This window comes from Aethina tumida, chromosome 1 (assembly GCF_024364675.1).
Source record: "Aethina tumida isolate Nest 87 chromosome 1, icAetTumi1.1, whole genome shotgun sequence".
Classification (NCBI taxonomy): Eukaryota; Metazoa; Arthropoda; class Insecta; order Coleoptera; family Nitidulidae; genus Aethina; species Aethina tumida.
Window position 1 is genome coordinate 63681812 of NC_065435.1, and position 19462 is coordinate 63701273.

Genomic DNA, 19462 nt, shown 5'->3' on the forward strand with positions numbered 1-19462 from the left:
TTAACGATTGTTTATAACTTTCTAAACTTAAAGACGTTTTGAATATTACACATTTGTGGAAAAATTCTTTTTTGAAACATGTCCCACACACATGCTCCATCAGATTTAAGTCTGCTAATTGTGCTGACCATAATAAAACCTCAATTTTTTTCATTGGTCATCCAATTTATCACATCATTCGCGACATGTGGGCGAGTATTGTCGTGCATAAGTCGGAGACCAAGTCCAATTGGTTGTTGAATGGTGTTTAAATATTGATATACCTTTAAAAGCTCATTTGAAAAAAATGATGTCGGTTCTACCGCTAATAATGACACCATCCCAAACAATTTTTGTGCCACCTCTATACCGATCGAAGAGTTTACTGCGCAGATTAAGTCTAAGTGAATGGTTTTCGATCGGTATCGGTGCCCAAGATCTTCATGTTCATGTTATCAGAATCTGGATGAAACCTAAATCGGGATTTGTTAATAAAATTGTTGCCCAATCATTTTTAATCCAGTTTTGAAAAACTTCATACCATCCCAATTTTGACCTGCAATTGCAATAGACTGATTTCTTGAAATCTTAGAATATTCCAACTTATGACTTTATTATGTGCTTGATGTAACTTCGTTACTAGGTACTGTAATGATATTTTATCTTCGAATAGTTAATGTTAAATATCCATCCTAAATTGCTGTCCTGCAGCGTCCACGGCCTGGACCAGTTTCTCTAAAACGCCTTCCCAACTGACTAATGACATTCTGGGAAACACTAAACCTCTAAGCTACCTAAAACCACCTTGGAAGTGTCCTACTACTTCATTTATTTCTTTAAGTTAAATAACGTCGTACCATCGAATATATTAATTTTTGATACAATAGTGAGGTGACCAACTATTTTTTGTTCAAAAAGAGTACAGTCTGCTAGTATTTCATTGGTGAAAAAAAAAAGAAAAAAAAACGATAAAAAATTTATTTTCTTTTAAAAACATATTTTTCTTCGGAGTGAATTTTTTTGCTAGATGAGGATGTTCGTCTAATAATGTAGCCACATCCGACTTTCATTTTGTATATTAAATTTGACTGTTAAGACGGCAGATAATGTTTTTACAGAAAGTTGCGACTTCTCACTGCTCCAATAATCATTACCTAGTGAAAATACCCTTTCAACAGCAGCATTAGTGCCTGGACAACATAAGGATATTTCTATTAAAACTTTTAAATTTTCATGTGGGATATGTTCTACTCTAAAATGCCGAAAGATTTCTACCCATCTTTTGTCAAGTTCTATTTTCTCATCGTACCATTTCTTCAATTTTTCTTCATTTAAATATAAATTTATTCTTCGAATTTCATTAATAACAATATCTTTTACTTCATTCATTACAAATTCGACTGCTGAAGAAACTTCTTTCCATTCAATTTTACTATTTAATTAATAAAATTGAATGGATATATTTAATTAATAAAATTGAAATAAAATAATCTAAAAAAATGTTTTAGAAATACAAATGAGTATAAAATTATACAAATGAGTACTTTCAGAGTACAGGATTTGAAAAGAGTACGGTTTGCGAAAAAAGAGTACAAAACTCAGTAAATGAGTATAGTTGGTCACTTTAATAATAGACACTGAATAGTTCTGTAGAATAAATAGAAATAAATTGTAAATGTTTGCTAGCGGTTAATGCGGCTGGGTTTATTATATATAACAGTTTCACAAATAATATTTTTGGAAAAATAAAAATATATAATATTTGCCACAAAAAATTCATAAAATATTCTTATACTTCTCTTGTTAGAGTATTTCCGATTCAATTCTATTTAAATCATATATATTTTATCTGATTGGACAGGATATGGTCCTATTGAAAATATACGAGAATGCAATTAGAAATTGGATTTATATTCAAATTCTTGTTCTGAATCAACGTCTTGTATTTCTTTCCTGGGCAAAATGCAGACTGGCAACATTATATTAAAATAATAAGCTTAAACGGTATTTTATAAAAAAATGAATTTTGTTTGATATAATGCAAGTTCTTCTAAATAAACATAAGAAATAAGTTTTGTAAGCCTTTAGCGCGGTAACAGTTTAAATCATGGTGTTTCATAGATATTATGGAAAATTCGAGAAAAAATTAAATATACGTCACATGAAACAAACATGCATTATGTTTATCTAATTCCGCAGAGATCATACGAAAACAACATCTATCTACTTCTTAATTTCTGTGAGCGAGAATCAATAACAAATTAATTTTTGACGTTTTAAGGTTGGTGTTACGAAAATTTTTAAATGTCATTCGATTGAAAGATGTCTGACAGATAATAAACAGGCGTTATTGTTACAATTAATTTATCTAATGGATTTGAAACATAATCGCAGACAAATGTGTCCAGTTCAATGGCTATATTTGAGCAGCAAACTGTCAAGAAGGTTTTATTAGATGATACTGAGCCGTTAACATGTGTTATTGAAAATTGGAGGAACGTCAATGGACACACTGTAAATAATTTTCCAATTAGGTGTGCAAAACCTTACAGGATCGTGTTTTTCAGGAGTTTGTTTTAAGGGTACATAGGGGCCCATTTTCAGATAAAACGTGGCGAGTTAGTAAGAGGTACAATGACTTCTATAAATTACATTCCTACTTGCAAACCTCGGGAATTCCCCTGGATTTTCCTCCAAAAAAACTTATTGGTAACATGGAACCACATTTTATTAGTGAAAGACAACAGGGCCTGCAGGTGAATATTTGTATACCTTAATATTTTGTGACAAACACAGTAGAAATGATAAATTGATCTTTTCTTATTATTTCAATTTGCCATATTTTAAAAACACTGTTTCATTTTTACTAAAATATTTCATTAAATTCTAGAAATATCTAAATAAGATCCTCATGAATCCCATACTGGTGTCTTCACTTCCTGCTCGATCATTCGTGGATCCTGCAAATTATTGTCAACCCTTTGGAGGTAAAATTATTAACAATATTTGATTCTCCTATAAAGATGATTAATTTTTAGAATTGGCACTACAGCATGTTTCATTAGCATTAAGAGGAGAAGTTGGCTGGGAGGTCGCAGGACCTCTGGCTGAGGTAGGATGGAGATTGAGAAAGCACTATTATCAAGTTCGCCAAAAAACAATGCCAAAAGTGGAATTTCTTGGTGGCTGGACTGATTATGGCCCAGATAAATATCTTGATGATAAAGATATGCAGGCAGTCTTTAAAAGTCTAAATCAAATTCAGGTGTGTAGTGGCAGCACATAGTATATATTCAGTAGCCTGTAAATATTGTACATGTTTACTTTGGTATAAAGCATCATTTAATATAAAATTATACTTTTTTTACAATGATGATGTAAGACAGGAGTCAACTATTTATCCTATTAGAATGTAGCTATTTTACAATTTGAAATGTGAATGTAATTTAATTGGTAATTTAATCTTTTCATATACAACATATAAACAATTTCAGTGGCTTCAATTTTTCCATCACAGAATTACCAATATACAGTATCAAAAATGATGAACGTGTCTACTCGCATATTGAGACGGAACATCAATACCCCTTTGTAAATAAAAAAGAAAGATATACATGCAATTATGTGGGCGGGCCGGACTGACTGTAGGGGATCATTTGGTTTTGCTGCGTTTAGCATGCGGTTCGTCTCCGCAGACGAGTCGGTGTCTTTGAACACTTTATTTAATTATTTTTAGTTTTTTTTACTTATGCATTTATTTATTTTATTTAATTTTTGGGATACATTTTTATTTTGAAAAAAGAACTTTATTTTTAGAATACTTATTTTTGTTTTTAATATCGCATATGGAGAGTTACTAAATGCATTCGCATTTATATTGTGCGCAAACGCGCACTAGCACGGCGCATTGTCTCTGAGAATGGGGATTCCTACTACCGGGCAAAATTTTTCCCTCTTTGTCGTGCATCCATCTCTTACAATATCCAGACACGAAGAGCATTTTTGGTACTGTATGTGATTATATGTTATATTTGATGCCCATTTTTGTTTTGATTTTAGCACCCTTACATACATTCCATTGATCTGTGTTTGTGTACAGACATTGGTGGCCTTGTAGTTCGAAAAAGTAATAAAAATGGCACAGTTCGCGACATGTTGTGTAATAGTAAACCACAACAATCATTCCTGAAAAAATACGGTAATCCCAAAGGTCACAAACCATTGAACCTTAACCAGGTGGCGCTATATGGAAGGCAAATACTTGAGGCACTAAAATTCCTACAAGAAAAAGGCTTCCCTTATGGTAAGAAATATCAATATCTAAAAAATCTTTTCCTATGTTTATTTAATATTATCAGGTCACCTACACACGGGTAACATAGTTATAGAAAATGACCGTGTAAAATTGCTGGATATCGAGAATGGTGTTCTTGGGGTGCCATCCTTCTATCGTCCGTACTTTATGCAGCACCGCAAAATCAGCACACTAGAAGCTATCGACGTTTACTGTTTTGGTCATACTATCTATGAAATGGCATTCGGCTCGCCATTGCATGAAAGTGTAGTAGACACAATTCCGGACATTGCTTCAGATGATTTACGGCGCGTTTTGGAGTCAATATTATCTGCAGATGCATGCAAAGCAGGACTTCCTACAATTGACGGTCTGTTAAACAATCCCTTCTTCCATGTAGTGGGAGAGAAACTACCGCCGGGAGAAAAGTACCATTTTAAGATTCCCAGCGGTGCAAAGGAACGTTTAAAGGTCGCTACAAAACATATGGAGGACAGACTTACAGAAGAACAGAAAATGGTGCGTAGCCAGAAACGGTTGGTTAAAGTCCAGGAGATGATGAGCTCAGAAGAGGAGAAGAAGAAACAGAGAAATAAGCTTGTCAGTATTTTTATTTTAATGTTTTTATTGTATTTTTTTTTTTTCAAAATTGTTTGATAATTAACGACATTATTTTATTTTAGAAACATGAACGGTATTTAGCCAAAGAAAGACAGAAGAGTATTAAGGAGCATAGGCAGGATTCACTTTGTGAAAAGACCAATGGAACTAATGGAGGAGATAGATCTGACAGTGTGAACAGCAGTGCCACAGCTTCTGTTGGCACATCCACACCTCCTTCTGGTAAATTTGATTAAATTTGTGTTTCGATCTACCTCTTCAGTGTCTTGACCTCTTCACAGCTTTTTTAAATCCATACTACATCCATGTTTAGACTAGAACCAAGGGTCATGTAATGTAATTTGTGCAAAACAACACACCCCCCCTCTCGTTTTACTATTTTTCATAGATGCATGCAGTTCAGATATTTGTCGTTAACGCATTCCAAACATTATTAATTTATTACATGTATTTATTTAGTTTCAAAATTACAATTTGTGTGTAAAATTTACGAATATTTATTTACTGTTGAAATGTAATCAATCAGGTGCGAGTATGCCTTCACCTCCTCCACCTCCTCCACCACCCCTTGATGCGCCCACTGCGAACGGACACGCCCCCGGAATTAATCCTTTGCAGACTAATCAGGGAGAGGAACGTTCTGCTCTGCTGGGAGCCATTTGTAACTTTAATAAATCCTCACTGCGTAAGACCAAAGTACCAAATTGAGAACCAACTGTAGCCCCTGTAGATAAAAATTATTACTCTGATTTTCGTTATAGATATAGCCGGAGCTTTATGAGCATACGACAATTTGGCAAGTCGATGAGGACTCCATCATATGTCAGTCATATGATTAGAAACAATATAGTACCGATTTCTTATGATTCATTTTTCTTTGTTACAGTTTCGATATTAATAGCATTTTATTGTCGACAATTTTTAATTTTATCATAAAATGCAAATTTTTTACAATGTTTAATTACACCAAATGTTGCCCAATATTGTTTTGATTGTAAAAAAAATTATAACGTTGACATTTAATGTAACATAAAAAAGACTGTTGAAAAGACTCATTGACGTTAAGGTATTTTAGGAAATTGTTACTTGTTTTTGTAAAATAATTTTAGTTACTTCTAGGAGGCTACTCCTATTCTTTGTATTTTGAAGTTTTTTATATACTACACCAAAATTGAAAGCAAATTATTGTTATTATATTATTTTTAATTGTGTGACTGATTTAATCAGTGAGATTAAAATTTAAATAATAATTTTAAATGTGAATAAATCTACTTTTCAAAGAAATTGCAATAGTTAAACTATAAGCATTCTTTTCATGAAATTACTACTATTATTATGTTCTCATAAACTTGTATAAATTTTCATGGAAGGTTTTTTAATGTAATGTGGAATGTTAAAGTCTTAACTAGAACTTGTATAGGTTAATGGCTATGATTGTGTGAATGTCAATATATTCAGGTTACATAAAAGTGAGTTGTGGTCAATAGTCAAAGATGTACACCCCGCTCCAAATTTATATAAAATGTGTTACCATGAGTGTATTAGTTAAATTTAATGTTCTAAAAATATAATTTATCAATTTCTGTCTATAAATGTTCACTGGCTTCTAATTAGCGTAATTTTACCCTTTTGTATGAAAAGCTTCCTTTATAAAATAAAGAGTGTGATTTAGATATAAAATATGATACACTATATGTTGCACATGTGATACATTGCACTATGACAAAACCTGTGGGTCCATTTTAAATGTATGAAATATATATATTCATAATTATTCATGTTTAATGCCAATTGATTGTAAACAAATAATTAATATTATCTTAAAAGGATCTGTATATTTTTATTTGAAGTGTTTAATTACCAAAAACTGATTTTATCTTTAAAATGCGTGAAAAATTGATTACAAAAGGTAGTATTGTGTGTCACTATTTTAATTGAAAAACTCTATAAGATGTAATCTCTATTTTAATATTTGTACTCAAACACCATTTAGACACAATACAAGATGTAATTAAACTCAAATATTCTTATTTATTCAATTGAATTTACAGGGTTTACCTAGGTACATATTTGCGCAGATTTTTTATGTATGTAGATGTTTCACAAGTTATTCAGTTTATTAAGTTTGTATAATTTGTGATAATTGTGATCATTTTAAAAGTATTATTCATTGACATGTTAATGGTTTATTTTTATGTACAAGAAGCTTTTAGATTTTATCCCCTTTATTTTTCAATCGACTGTGCCAATCCATTAGGTTTTGCTTGTATATAACATATTATGCCAAAATGTTAAAATTGTTTATTGTAATATTATAACTAGTCAGTTTTATTTGATTTTAAGTGTGAATATTCTCTGTATAAATTAATTATAAGCAAAATATTGAAATAAAAATTTATTTAGTATTGGTGTATATTTATTTTAGTAATGTAAAAATGTAATTTATAAAACTAATGAAACGAGCTGTAGTTATAAAAAATGTAGTAAGATCCACTAATCTGTGAAATGAATTATGAAATAAACATTAATACATTATTTTTTTTCAAGTATTTATTAAAATATGTTAATGCTCTTACAATCACAATAAATTAATTGCAACAAGTGTGATTTACAATGCTAATAAAATACCACATTTATTTGTAAAACGTGCGATGAAAATACTTTTGTATTATCTATAAAAATATGTTATAAATATAATGCTTTAATATTTTGAGATACAGCCATTTGCGTTAACAGTAAACATTGTACGAGATACTATTATTAGAAAAATGAGACATCTAAACATTATAATATAACAATAATTTATGCTTACACGATCCCACATAAGATTACAGTTAAATTTGACATAAATGTATGTGATTCTTTCGAAATGGGAAAATATATAGATAACAAAAAGTGTTTAAAGAATCTATTAATGATAATTGCATGTTACAATTCAGTAAAGTTTTCAGTAATATTTGGTTTTTATGGTAAGTATTTATTAGGAAACAAGTATTACTCGATAATTTCTAATTTTCTAAGTTGTTGAATATTTATGTACGTTACTAACTGCGATACGACAGTATTTTATAAAAGGGATTATTAAAAAATTTACGAATACAAGTGTTCAATTTAAATTTTATTTTAAAAATTGTTATACAACTGAATCAATTTTAGTGCACCATGTTTTTCAATTTCTTCATGTATGGAATGAAGCTCGGATAAAAGTACTGTCAGTGATTCATTTTATTAATAAAATTGTTAAAACAAATAAGTTTCTTTAGACCATTTATTAAAAAATTTACTTACCAAATTGCAATGAATGCACTTGAGCACTAGCACATTAAACCCAGAGATCCCAATTCGACAACATGTATTACAATAATATTAATAAGATAAAAAATGTAGAGTTTAAATTATAATATCACATTTATTCGATTAAATTATATAAATATAATAAAAATCAACTAAATCGTAAATATTTTCAATATAAAAGATTTCTAGTAGAAAACGCAAGTAACTTTATAAATTACAATTCTGTATAAAGCGTCCACTTGGTCACTATTTATATTTAAAATAAAAAATATTGCTCCTTATCTCCCAAGCAAGACAAGACTTTTCTGCATATTGACTGAATTTTTGAATAATAGTATTAATTACGGATCAGAAATAGTAAACCTAAACAGCTCATGCGCTTTACAATGAATGTTACACAGGTTCTGGAAGTTCATAAAAATATGCTATTTTAATGGTTTTATATAAACGTATGATACAGTACATCTTTAATATTAAGGCAACCAGAGTATTTTTCATATTTACAATTACAGTAATTTTACTTCATAAAAAATATACAATGGTTACACTTGATTATTTTTCCTATTGTTTGATTATTCATTCTATAACAAATAATGATTTTAAAATTGAATCATCCATAATTTGTCCTTCATCACTTATTATTCATTGAGAGAGTTAATTTTTATTATATAACTCTTACGTTTTATCCTATTTATTTATTGTTCAATAGAATGTGCCAAATTTTGGTTGGAATATATGTCAAAATGTTAAAATAGTTTATTGTAATATTACAACTGTTTTATTTGTCTTTAACTACGAATATTCTATATAATTATAAGCAAAATATTGAAATTAAGATTTATTTAATATTTGAAGTATGTTTATTTTATTTAAATGTGAAAATAATTTGTAACTTTTATAAATGTGACTACAAAACGAATAAAACATACATTGACTTGTTTTCGTTACAGCAATCGGTCGGCTGGCACCGACTACTGTCCTTTGCACCACGGCCATTGTTTCACACTGAGAAGTAAATTGACGGTAAACCGTTGACTTTTCTTTAAAATTTTGTATTTTAATATTAACTTTTTTCTATGAATTGTGTTAATTTGATATTGTGAATTTAAACTTGAGGTGAAATTTGAAGATGCATATTTACTTAATATTCTTCTGCAGTAGATAAAAATAATTTACTGATTGAAAAAACAAGGCGAAATTTGTGGATTGGGTATCATGTAGAATTGAATTAAAGTATGATCTACATGTTTATAACATATAACTTCTGCCTTGTCTCTTCACAGTGTAAATTACACAAATTACTGTATCCTGAAGCTTACATTTGATTACTCACCTCGTATTTTAAAATTATTTGAATTTCATGTACCTCAAAATTTACAATCATATTAAATTTATTGGAAATGAATTTTTTAATATGACAAACGGTTAGCTCCATGTTTATTTAAGAACAATTTATTTTTAACAATTTAAAGTTTTGCGACATTTTTGTTTTATGAAAAGATAAGAGATAATATAGAATAGTTAATGAATCACGTTACTAGTAATAGACGAATTGTTTAAATTACTTAGCTTTCCTTAACATTTTTTAATAAATTAATGAGTGAAATAAATACCTATTTATAAAACTGTATTATTGTCTTTTTCTCATATGCATTGAGCATTGTAACTATTTTCTGTCGGCTTTTTCCTTTAAAAACTAGTCATTTATTTAATACTGTCCAATACAGCATAATTAAATAATGGACTTGATCAGCATTCTATCTCCCGAACACATAAAACTCGTAACATTATGAACGAATAGAGAGGAACGCCCCAAAATCCCGCATTAATTTTAACGTCAATTCGTTATAAACAACTGTAGAAATAAAAGGATATAATATATTGAAAAATATGTTTTAGACATAAAAGTTTGCCGATAGTCCTGCGTTATGTTCAACAAACAGTGCATTTTACTGTATAAAAATTTTGTAATATATACTAAATAATCCATTGTTAACTTATGGAAAAATGTATATGCAAATATATGTTTTCTTTCCCATATTCCTCGTAATTGCAGCACTTTCAATGGGACATGAGGATTCCTTTTTCACTGTATAGTGTTGTAACATATAACATTAAAGCAGTGCCACTTGCAACATTCTTAAGCTTTTCCATAGGAATAAAGAGATCTTCAAGGAAACTCAATGTGTAAATGCATCACAGACATGAGTGCACAGAATGTGAACACCAACTAGCCATATAATTTTTCCAGAATGGACGTGGGCGCGTCAGCCTGGTAACGGGAAATTTGCCTCAACAGTGCCCACTTCTTCATCCGGCCTTTGGACGACTCCATGTCATAGAGAGTGCAAAGGTTCAGCAGTAGTGATTCTTGCAAAGCATGCACAGGATTAGAGGAAACCGCGGTTTCAAGCACGGCAATTGCATCTTTTAGGTGGCCTCCATAGAGAAGGCATACGCCCATGTTGTTCAATATCTAAAAATAAAATATCAGATGAAAATAAACATGTTTACACCATTAATAATTCAGAGTAAATTCCAATTATTAATTACCATTATGTTGGAAGGTTCTAAAGTGCTGGCCTGTTGGAATGCAGTGTAAGCTTCATCAAAGCAGTTTTGAGCTACAGCTAAGAGACCTTTGTCCACTAGTTCACGAATGCCAGGTGGTCCTTCACGTAGTTCCCTCGCTTCGTTAAAACAGACCTCCGCGCCGGCTATGTCGCCCAATTGCAGGTGTAATCGACCTAAGGCGGATAACAATGTGTACTTCGGCGCATGGTCCCTAAAATGAAAAAAATTAAATCCATAAACGAAGAATAAATAAAAAATGAGCATATCACTTTCAAATCGTCAAATAAAATATATTCTAATAAGGTTAATATTCAAATTAAATACCTCTCAATCAGTTGTCCAAGAATATCCATGGCCAATTCATAATCTTTTAAAGCCAAACCACAATTAATTATAGAATGCATAACTCTAGCCTCTCTCCCTGTCCACAATTTTACAGAATCACTCCTGTCTGACTCAGTGATTTCCATTGGATTTCCATCTTCACATAGACCATGTTTCAAATTATTTAAAATCTAAAAAGTATAAAACATATTAAGAGTTCAACAATTATTTCAAATTTTCTGTACCTGTCTCACTACTGCGAGTAAATTAAATAACTTTGTAAGGGATTCCTTTGGTTTTCCGCAGTGCATTGGCAACTCCCCTAATAACAAACGAAATGAAAACGTTGCTATTGATCCCTGTCTACCTTTATACATTTCCGGATAAAACTGTAAATAGAAACGGTATTATGACTATAATTCTAACATTGAGTTGTACATTAGTACTAACCTGATAATAAATATCTGGTTTATCCAGTTGACCAAAAGGTTCTGCCTCAGCTTGAGCAACATTAAAGGCTTTTGTTTTCACCAAAAGTGCTATTCTTGTGAACCAAAGTTGTAACGAGTGTGGCGAGTGTTTCGTCTGGAATCCAGATCTACCTCGTCCTTGACCATAAATCGTGAGCAGTCGCGAAGTTAAATTAATTGCCGCCCTACAATATATTAATATTTCGATTATATTGTTAGAAATTACTAGTATAAATATATTGTGTAATTATAAGTAGATAATTGTAATATAGTACATTCTAAATTTTTTTTAAGTTTACTACTAATTTCTTTAACAATTCTCAATTATTTTGTTTTATCTTCATTACAAAATAGTTTGAGATGCTCTTAGTATATGTTCAGAATAATTATCCTGAATGATATAACTGAAGATATATATTTATTACTAAATAAGTGAAATAAAGGTCCAAACCTTATCTAACAAATTGGAGTCTTTTTATAATAGAATAATGAACATTTCATTTTATTAATCATATATATATATATATATATATATATATATATATATATATATGGTAACTTCCATAGTGAAAGTTCTAATAATAACAGAATAATAGAAATATGACTTAGCTTTTTTGTCTTGTGACCTATATAAAAAAAGTTCAATTCTAATTATGTGTTCCAATAGGATTCCATTTGCAATCTCCTATGCAATGTATATGTGTGAATTTAATAATGACTTTTTTAATAGTTACCTGTAAGCTCCAGCTTGTACTAATTCTCGAAGGCCCCTTTCATCCTGTGTAACATCTCCTGCAGTCAGAACACGCCTCTGAGCAGCCTCTGCTTCACCAAGGCACATTGAAACAGCTTCTCCAACACTGTCACCCTAATAATTACCAAAATGAGTGAAATATGTAAATAAAAACATTAAATATAATTACAAGATCTTCTTCTAGTAAAACTCCAGGCATAGTCAACATTTCTCTTTCAACAAAATAAGTGCCTGGTGTTGCAGTGGCACTTGCAATTAAACAAAGTCTTGTTCTTTCACATGGTATCCAAGCATCTCTTCTTCGATCTCCCTCCGATGTAATACTTGCTCTGGGACTAAATGTATCCTAAAACCAAATTATTAAAAACAAATTTATTGTACAGTAAATAACTTACATCATTGTTAGTAGAAATACCAAGATCTGATATTAAACCATTGGTTGCTGTGGTATGTGAATTACCTATGAGATCGAAAAAGGCAGCAGTCGAGTCCTTGGCTGGTGGCATTGCCTCAGCAAAGATCCGGCAGACCTCTGGCTCATTTTTCGGCTGATCTTTAATGCTATCATCAAGTTTTAAGTTAGTTATTCTATTAGACGTTTCTAGAATGTCATTTGATGTTTCTGATTCTTGTTTATGTTCTTCGGATCCGAAATATTGACTTAGTGATGGTGCTGGAGTCTCGGACATTTTCTGTTATCATAAACAACACTTGTTTGATTTATTTACGTATTTTTTATTCTGCATTGTACTCAGGGAAGTAATGTGACAGATTGCTTTTATTTATCTGGTTGTCATTCCATAGAAAACCTGTCATTCAACGTTGCCAACACACTAATCGATTCAAAGGTGTAACTAGAATACAAACAAACGTGTTATGTACCAGCGATGTAACGAATTTTTTTTATTTAAAATAACACCAGAAAAAGAAAACTTTCGACACACCAGTAAAAATGATAGAAATAATAAATAATTTAATTAGCGGTGGTTTAAATTGTCGAAAATCGAAAGATGACAATGGCTACGATTTAATAATTTATTTCTTTATTTTTGACTTGGAATTGAAAAAAAAATATATATTTCTCAACCGAAGATAACATGTTAATTTTATTTATTTAGGTTTACAATATTTAGGTTAGGGAGATATTTTTTTATTTTATATTATTAAAATTTATTTATGTCTTTTTGATTATTGTATTCTTATTTACTTATGAGAAAATTTATATTTTCTTTAAATAAAATATATATTAATAAACATAGTGCATAATTTGTGTTAGAAATTAAAAAACTTTAAAATTTTATTTATTTATAAAAAAGGGTAAACTTAAACAGAAATTTTATCCATCATACAAACTAGTAAAAGTAAGTAAATAAAATATAATTAGTTTGGTGGTTGTATATGGTATTTCACAATCAATATAACACCAATAATTACTTAACTAATTATTAATAAGAAAATAAGTAGTATTTGATTGATTTTTAGCGTTGGACGTGTATATTCAGTACAGGATGAATGGTAAAGTGTGGTGAACATTGTTGAATATATTTTTTTAGAAATTTGAGTACACACATCTATAAGAACACAACATTTATATTATTATCTTTATAGTTTTCATAAATTATATTACACTATGATGGAATATATAAATAATACTGCTAATTTTACAACTTAAAAGTTAATACAATTTTTCTACACCAATAAAACTTGGTTTCTATATAACAGAGTATTTTCCTCTAATAAGTATCCATTTAGCAACTGAGGTAGTTTTAATTGGTTCCTAACGGCTACTAATTTTTAAGTGCTTTTAAACGAATCGTCACTTCCAATACTGTAATAATCTCCGTCGCCAGATTTGACACTGTAAAATGAATTTATTGACTTCATGCTTGACAATGAATGTGTTCTATTTCGATTATTGCTGATTATTGCAATTGGAGTGTCTTGTGGTGTTTGGTCCGCGTCGGATTGAGATTCTGAAACATAAATCACAATCAATATTATATTTAGATATAACCTATGATATTATATTAAAAACATGAACTTGAACTAGACAATTTTTGTGTACTATAACTACTTATAGAAGCTATAGGGGAATCACAAACTTTAAAGAAGCGAAATAGGACGTATGGCTTCGCAAGTAAAAGGTTTTCGTAAATGTCGAGGATTATATCTTTCTGTTGCATTATATTATTTTTTAAATAAATCAGATTTATGTAACTATATATTTAATTACAGCTTATTTTAATTACAAAGTATTTTCGATAAAAATTTATCTCCAATTACGGTTCTTGTAATATTATGGAGAATTTTATTAAACTCACGGACATAATGTTTGGGATAGTTTCAACCTACACAAATAGCACAGTGAAATTATATAAATATTTAATTTTATCACACATAGGATTTGTAGAAATAATAAATAGTAAACGGATGTGTCATACTTTAATCACTTATTATTATTTTCGTTAATAGATATTCTTACCTGTTTTAATTGTTTCAGCTGATATTTCTTCTTTATTTCTATTGCAGCAACAAAGCACATTAAACACCATCGTTTAACCTGTTTAATTCGCTACAAAAATTTTATAATATACGGTACATGGCATTCTTTGAACAAAAAATATTTACGTATGTACACAAGATAACGACAGATAGTGTATAGGTCAATAATTAATCTCATCAGATACTAATCTATGAACTGTAAACCTTGTCATCGAATTATTTTCATTTGCTTGTTGTGTGCATTTCTATTGTTTAATTTCAAAATTAACCTGAGTTATATTAAAACTTTATATTTATATATACTACATGTTTCAAATTTTACATGGCAATAAAGTACTGTGTAGGAATGAATGTTAATCTTCATTTATAACAAAGGAGAATTTATCAGAGTGATAAAACAGATTTTTCTTATTTACCTAGTGGTACTGAGGCGAAATGTTAAAATAATGGCATCATTGCTGTTTCATCTCTTTCATCTAAGTAAAATCATCAATTTTTTTAAATTTTAAATCATAGGTTTAGGAAGACTTTTACTAGTGCTCATAAACAGTGAGCACGTAAAGAATTTGAATAAATTCCTGTTTTAACTTAAACATATTTGTTTATAATTCTGCAAGGCAATTTTTTATGAGATTAAGAAATTTGTGTCAGTTTGTCTTCATATATTATTATGAAGTATTAATATGTAGAGATTTCCCATATTTTTTATTTAATTTTTGTAACATAGTAACAGATATTTACATAAAAAGTGTAGACCCTTGATTTTTTAAATTATGATTTTGATAGCCAGATTTTATTCTGCAATATTTTGGGAACGTCAATAGATTGAAAAGGACCGACATAAAGACCTAGATCGCGGTGCGTACGGAACTTCCCTATGCCATATATTTATTTTAGGTCAGGAATATATGTCGATATATAATTTGTTTTATAAAACTATCATAAGTTTAACATTAGCACATAATATTGTTTTTAGTAATCTTGATACCTTTTATGTGATGACTGATATTAAACTTGATCTATGATTTACTTGCATCACGTTTTATTAATAAAAACTTATCTAAAAAAAACACGAGATTAACATGATACTGTTTAATAAAACAGTGATTGTTTAATTTACATATCTAATTTATATCTCGGATTATCATTAAATAATATTAAATAATCTTATAGGAACTAATTTGGTCCATTTCGATTATTTTTGGTACTTTAGGAATGCTTAACCTAGTATTTGCTTGTATTCGATCAGACAATAGACGAATAGCATGTATAATTGTATGATTTTTTAACCTTTCAATTTTCTTGATGGAGTCTTAATTTAATACAATAACGTAATTATAACTAAGTACATTTTTTTAATTTTTTAGTTCTCCAAAACATATTGAACGATGTTTTGAAGAAAATATGAAGAAAACCATCCAGACTTGGCTTAAATGTACCAATATACAGAAAACTCAAGTTATTATATTTTAAATTTTATTTTTTATAAATAAAGTATTTTTTGTGTATTTGATTTATTAAAATTTTTAAGTTGTATATTATTATATTAGCTATTTAAGCTTATTTTTATTTTACTTATTATCCTTTTTTGTATGTTATATTTTTTTAATCTACGTTGTGACCTATTTGAAAAAGGAACTCCCCCATAATTTTTTTTGTCCGATTTTAACTTTTTTATTTAAAAATAGGATGATATTTCAGGGAGTGTTTAATCCAGTGATGAAGTTAGATTATTTGGTTAGACGTACGGAGATATCTCATGGGCTACTTAAGGCTGAAGTATTTTTAATTTGAACCACCTGCACACCTTCATAGTACCAGCATTTGAATTGATAAGACTGAAATAAATACTAAACTTAAAGTTTAAATTTCCCGCCATTTTTATGTCGACAATTTAGAATCACGTAAACAAATAATCTTGGACACGTATGGTCCACCATATTATGTTAGCTAATTATTTAAAGAGAAATATATATTCCCGACGATGGTTTAAAAACATTTCTATAATAATTTAAAACTGTATAATATAAGATTAACGAAACAGTTTGACACACAAAACGCAGAAGTAGAAGAATAACCTACCTCGATTGTTGTCATTTTGAAATTAAGCCGAAGTGTTTTAAGTGTTGAAATGAGTGAATGATATAAACTTTTCTAGTTATGGCGAACCGTACTGTGAAAGATGCCAAATCTATCCACGGTACAAACCCGCAGTACCTGGTGGAAAAGATCATCAGATCCAGAATATACGATTCGAAATATTGGAAGGAAGAATGTTTCGCGCTTACCGCCGAACTTCTTGTGGACAAAGCTATGGAATTGCGATACGTTGGAGGAGTTTTCGGTGGCAATATCAAGCCAACGCCATTTTTGTGTCTCACATTAAAAATGTTGCAAATTCAGCCTGAGAAAGACATTGTTGTTGAATTTATCAAGAATGAAGAATTTAAATATGTTAGGGCACTGGGTGCTTTTTACATGCGTTTGACCGGTTCTTCGCTTGACTGTTACAAATATTTGGAGCCTCTTTATAATGACAACAGAAAATTAAGGAGACAAAACAGAAGTGCCCAGTTCGAGCTTATTCACATGGATGAGTTTATTGATGAACTGCTCAGAGAAGAAAGGGTAAGTTTCATTTTTTAATTTCATTATTCCTTGTAACTATTTTGTATTTAAATTTTAGGTGTGTGATGTAATACTTCCGCGAATTCAGAAGAGACATATTCTTGAAGAAAATAATGAAATAGAGGCCAAAGTCTCAGCACTAGAAGATGACTTTGATGAAGAAATAGAAATGGAGGAAGATACAAAATATCAGTTAGATGAAACACCCCAACCAAAAGAAAAAGAGAAAAAAGAAAAGGACAGAAAAAGAGAAAGGAGCAGATCCAGAGATCGCGGAGATAGAGACCGAGAAAGGGAAAGGCATGGAAGTAGAAGCAGGGATAGACACAAGAAAGACAAAGAGAGAGATAGAGATCGCGATAATAGGGAGAGAGATAGAGACAGGGAGAAGGATAGGAGGGATAGAGACAAAGACAGAGACAGGAGGGATAGAGACAGGGATCGGGATCGGAGGGATAAAAAGCGGGATGACGACAGAAAGAGGAGGTGATTTTTGTATTTTATATTGCGCTTAAATAAACTTTTAAAAATATTTGGGTACTTTTATTTAATTTTATACATGAATATAATGTGGAGTTAAGGTAACATCTCTTATAAAGTATTAACTTACTATATTTTTACGTTCTGGAAATGATCAAAAATTTGTCAAGAATGATATATAAAGGTTTGATCTACTTCTCTGTATATTTTACTTTGTAATACGTATTGGTGGCCAGAAAAATGACGCAAAAGCCAAAAAAAGTTATTATCTTAAATTAGTATTATATTCTCAAAAAATATGTTAAAACTACTAAAAACAGGAAAATTATACCTAATATCAAATTATTAATTAAAAGAAATATTATTTTTGTACTAAAACATTTGATGTAAAAATAGGTCTTTTATTGACTTTTATAGTCAAATTCGTGTGTAGACCACTAATTACACACATGTAAGACTTAAATAATATACCTCATTTGCTGTCTAGGGTAAATAATAACTATGATATATTTTAAATTTTATGAGAATATAATTGTACAGTGAATAATACCAAAATTATATTTTTACTTTATTTATCAAACGTTCTCTTTTAGCTCCTGTTTCCATTTCATGACAGTCATAATATCAGGGTCTACTTCACAATTGCATATATCAAGAAAACGTCTTCTAAAAATATTATTAAGAAAATCTTATTGTAGAAAATATAATTTAATAGATCCGAAAAATTTTATAATGTCGAGACACTATTAAATTTACTGTATTACAAATATTTAATAGTGTTTAAAAAAATTATTTATATTTTATATTTTTTGTTCTTTTTGCCAGTACACATCAAAGAAGAAGGAAATAACAATTAATATGAAAAATCAAGGTATAAATAATGCTAATATCGTTAAAAGCTTGAGATGCTCCTGAAAAATAATTTACAATGTTATTAACAAATATGAAACGACACACTCATTTGAAATTATAAAAAAACGTCTTAAAAAAAAAACAACAAATTGGAAAACTTAATAAACGAAATCCTTTCTTGTCTATTAGGAATGTAAAAAATGAATCAATTGAGTCTAGTACAGTAATCAGACATCGATTGCATATTCAAAACTAGCAAAGATGTATTTTAGTAAAGAAATCATGGGTATTCAAATTGAATAGAATATGATATGACAATACGTTCGATATTCTTCAAAGAACATTTTGGATTCTAGACACCTACCAAACTTTTAAAAACCGGTGGAAGAAACGTTGTGGTTTGAGATTTCTGTACAGAGGTATCGTGGTTTAATGCATAATGACGAAACAAACATGTGTCCAAAGTTGCTTAAAAGATAATAATGTTGAAGTTCTCGATTGCTCAATGTATCCAATCCGAATCTAAATCAAATTGAAAACTTATGGAACGATAAGTGTCGATTAAAACAATAAAAATAATCATTTCTGTGGCCTCCACTATAGATTCATGTCCAGTGATAAAGTTCACATGAATCTTTTGTCTATGTTGATTACTCTTAGTGATTCATCATCGGAATAACCGGATTCCTA

At 29.7% G+C, this 19462-nt stretch overlaps 3 protein-coding genes across 3 annotated transcripts; 2 read left to right on the forward strand and 1 right to left on the reverse strand.

Annotated features, from left to right (window-relative positions):
* Positions 1-2201: 2201 nt before the first annotated feature.
* Positions 2202-9301, forward strand: LOC109595838 (PX domain-containing protein kinase-like protein). The gene is made up of 8 exons (XM_020011264.2): positions 2202-2493; positions 2547-2735; positions 2870-2966; positions 3018-3244; positions 4039-4282; positions 4338-4873; positions 4957-5116; positions 5421-9301. Exons 1-8 carry the CDS (start codon positions 2392-2394, stop codon positions 5600-5602), a joined length of 1737 nt encoding a protein of 578 aa, XP_019866823.1. The 5' UTR covers positions 2202-2391; the 3' UTR covers positions 5603-9301.
* A 747-nt stretch (positions 9302-10048) lies between these two features.
* Positions 10049-13116, reverse strand: LOC109595837 (trafficking protein particle complex subunit 12). Its single transcript, XM_020011263.2, has 8 exons — positions 12706-13116; positions 12480-12656; positions 12291-12424; positions 11537-11741; positions 11332-11475; positions 11087-11277; positions 10742-10973; positions 10049-10664 (listed from the first exon to the last, which is right to left on the reverse strand). The coding sequence occupies exons 1-8, from the start codon at positions 12997-12999 to the stop codon at positions 10419-10421; spliced, it is 1623 nt and encodes a 540-aa protein (XP_019866822.1). The 5' UTR covers positions 13000-13116; the 3' UTR covers positions 10049-10418.
* Positions 13117-16874: 3758 nt separating this feature from the next.
* On the forward strand, positions 16875-17972 carry LOC109595809 (pre-mRNA-splicing factor 38). The gene is made up of 2 exons (XM_020011233.2): positions 16875-17440; positions 17499-17972. The coding sequence occupies exons 1-2, from the start codon at positions 16973-16975 to the stop codon at positions 17928-17930; spliced, it is 900 nt and encodes a 299-aa protein (XP_019866792.1). The 5' UTR covers positions 16875-16972; the 3' UTR covers positions 17931-17972.
* Positions 17973-19462: the final 1490 nt, after the last annotated feature.

Excerpts from the sequence above, each read along its gene's own strand:
- LOC109595837 (XM_020011263.2), bottom strand. The coding sequence starts at position 12,999 with ATGTCCGAGACTCCAGCACCATCACTAAGTCAATATTTCGGATCCGAA. Across the intron at positions 12,657-12,705 it reads GTATTTCTACTAACAATGAT|GATACATTTAGTCCCAGAGC; the intron begins GTAAGTTATTTA and ends ATTTGGTTTTAG. Across the intron at positions 10,665-10,741 it reads TAGAACCTTCCAACATAATG|ATATTGAACAACATGGGCGT; the intron begins GTAATTAATAAT and ends TTTTATTTTTAG.
- LOC109595838 (XM_020011264.2), top strand. The coding sequence starts at position 2,392 with ATGGCTATATTTGAGCAGCAAACTGTCAAGAAGGTTTTATTAGATGAT. Across the intron at positions 3,245-4,038 it reads AAAGTCTAAATCAAATTCAG|CACCCTTACATACATTCCAT; the intron begins GTGTGTAGTGGC and ends TTTTGATTTTAG. Across the intron at positions 4,283-4,337 it reads AGAAAAAGGCTTCCCTTATG|GTCACCTACACACGGGTAAC; the intron begins GTAAGAAATATC and ends TAATATTATCAG.
- LOC109595809 (XM_020011233.2), top strand. The coding sequence starts at position 16,973 with ATGGCGAACCGTACTGTGAAAGATGCCAAATCTATCCACGGTACAAAC. Across the intron at positions 17,441-17,498 it reads AACTGCTCAGAGAAGAAAGG|GTGTGTGATGTAATACTTCC; the intron begins GTAAGTTTCATT and ends TTTAAATTTTAG.